Source organism: Terrapene carolina, unplaced genomic scaffold (genome assembly GCF_002925995.2).
Source record: "Terrapene carolina triunguis isolate 2854851 unplaced genomic scaffold, T_m_triunguis-2.0 Scaffold238, whole genome shotgun sequence".
Lineage (NCBI taxonomy): Eukaryota > Metazoa > Chordata > Testudines > Emydidae > Terrapene > Terrapene triunguis.
In genome coordinates this window covers 1,491,946-1,493,547 of record NW_020664589.1, presented here as the reverse complement: position 1 = coordinate 1,493,547, position 1,602 = coordinate 1,491,946, and the positions used below count along the sequence as shown (strand labels likewise).

At 55.7% G+C, this 1,602-nt stretch overlaps 1 protein-coding gene across 2 annotated transcripts in view; it reads right to left on the bottom strand.

Moving 5' to 3' along the window:
- STXBP1 (syntaxin binding protein 1) overlaps positions 1 to 460 on the bottom strand; it is a 67,865-nt gene extending 67,405 nt beyond the window's left edge. For both annotated transcript variants that reach the window (XM_026657255.1, XM_026657254.1), the window contains exon 1: positions 300 to 460. In XM_026657255.1, the coding sequence (XP_026513040.1) occupies positions 300 to 336 (37 nt within the window). In that variant the 5' untranslated portion in view covers positions 337 to 460. The remainder of the gene's footprint in view (positions 1 to 299) is intronic.
- Positions 461 to 1,602: the final 1,142 nt, after the last annotated feature.

Here is a 1,602-nt window from a genome sequence, read left to right as displayed (position 1 = left end):
CCCCCCCCCCCCCCCCCCCCCCCAGCTGGGCGTTGATCCTGCCGGCAAGGGTCCGGATTGCGCATCTGCAATTCCACACATTTCCCCCCCCCCTTTCTATTTTCTCCAGCAAAAGATTACCAAGACTCTAGTCCATTTCCCCGTCAGATCCTGCCCCCCCTCCCGCAACACACACTCCCACGTCCAAACAGAGCTCATCTAATCTCCCCCCCCCCCCAGATCCAGCCTCCCCCCGCACAGCCCAGGGAGAGGAGAGATCAGAAGGGGGAAACAGATCAACACGAGAAGCATCCTCTTACTTTCTCCAACCACAGCCTTGAGCCCAAGGGGTGCCATGCTGCCTTTGCGGGGGGGGGGGGTGTCTCCCCCTTTTCCTGCTGCTCTCTGGTTTGTAAAAATCCTCGCGCCCTGGCCGTGGCTTTGCTCTCAGCTGACTGCGAAGGAGGGGGAGACCGGGAAGCTGAAGATGGGGAGGGGGGGGGGTGATGGTGATGATGATGATGATGGGGAAGGGGAGGTGATGGTGCTCCAGGACGTCACCGCTGTGCAGACCAATCGCCTAGGCGGGTTGGTGCATCCATCACTGGGCTGCAGGACAGCCCACTGGCCATCTGGGCTAGGGAGGAGGAGCAGCAGCAAGCCATTAGAGGGAAGCGGGCTCCAGGCAGGGCTGAAGGATGGGCTCTGCTGCTGATGATGCAGCACACAGCAGGGCACTGGAGGAGAGAGAGGGGGGAAAGATGTCTGTCTAGGGACAACCTAGCATCAGCCGCAGTGCTCGCCCTCCCGGCCACTCACCAGGGCTGGACACACCAGGGTCAGGCTGGGGATGAAGAGCTTGGGTCCAATTCCCCCCTGGGGAAACCCTCCTGGAGTGACTGGCCTTACACCCAGGCTGGATTTGCAGCCTGGTCAAAAAGCATTGCCTGACTCAAACCAGCCCCTGTACTTTTACAACCAGCCGCCCTCCCCCGGCCCGTGTAGTTATTTATTTATTACTTAACCTTGCATTATTTATTGAAATGGAAACCTTGCAAAATGTCGCTTTGAAAATTCCATGTGTAACTGTCATTTTTGCTGTGTATCTGTGGGGGGGGAGGGGAATGGGAGAAAGAAATGTAGGTGCGACTAGCTCTGGATAGAGAGAGCATTACTGTATTTATTCCCAGGCTGCATATAAACCAACTCATGTGGATGATTTTTAGATCTATAGGCGTAGAGGTTAGTGGCAAAAGGCAGCACTGGACTTTGCCCCTCACGGCATCCCAGAGCTGCAATTTGTTTTTCTCTCGGAGAAAAACCAAAGGGACCAGAGGAAAACATCCAGCGAGACAGAGGAGAATCTAGCACAGGGAACCAGGGCTTCCTCCCAGACTGCAGGGACAAGGCCCTCCAGAAACGGTCCCTAGCCCAAAGACATCTAGGGTACGGTCTCCCTCATCCATACATAACAGGGTCGGGGGGGTGTAAGCTGACCTGGAGAAGATCTACACAGTGGAGCCATTCCAAGAACTTTCCCCAAAGTGCCTGGTCCTGGATTTTAGACACATAAATTGGTTAGCAAATAAAGCACCGGGCAAAGAGTCAGGAGTGGACCTGCTG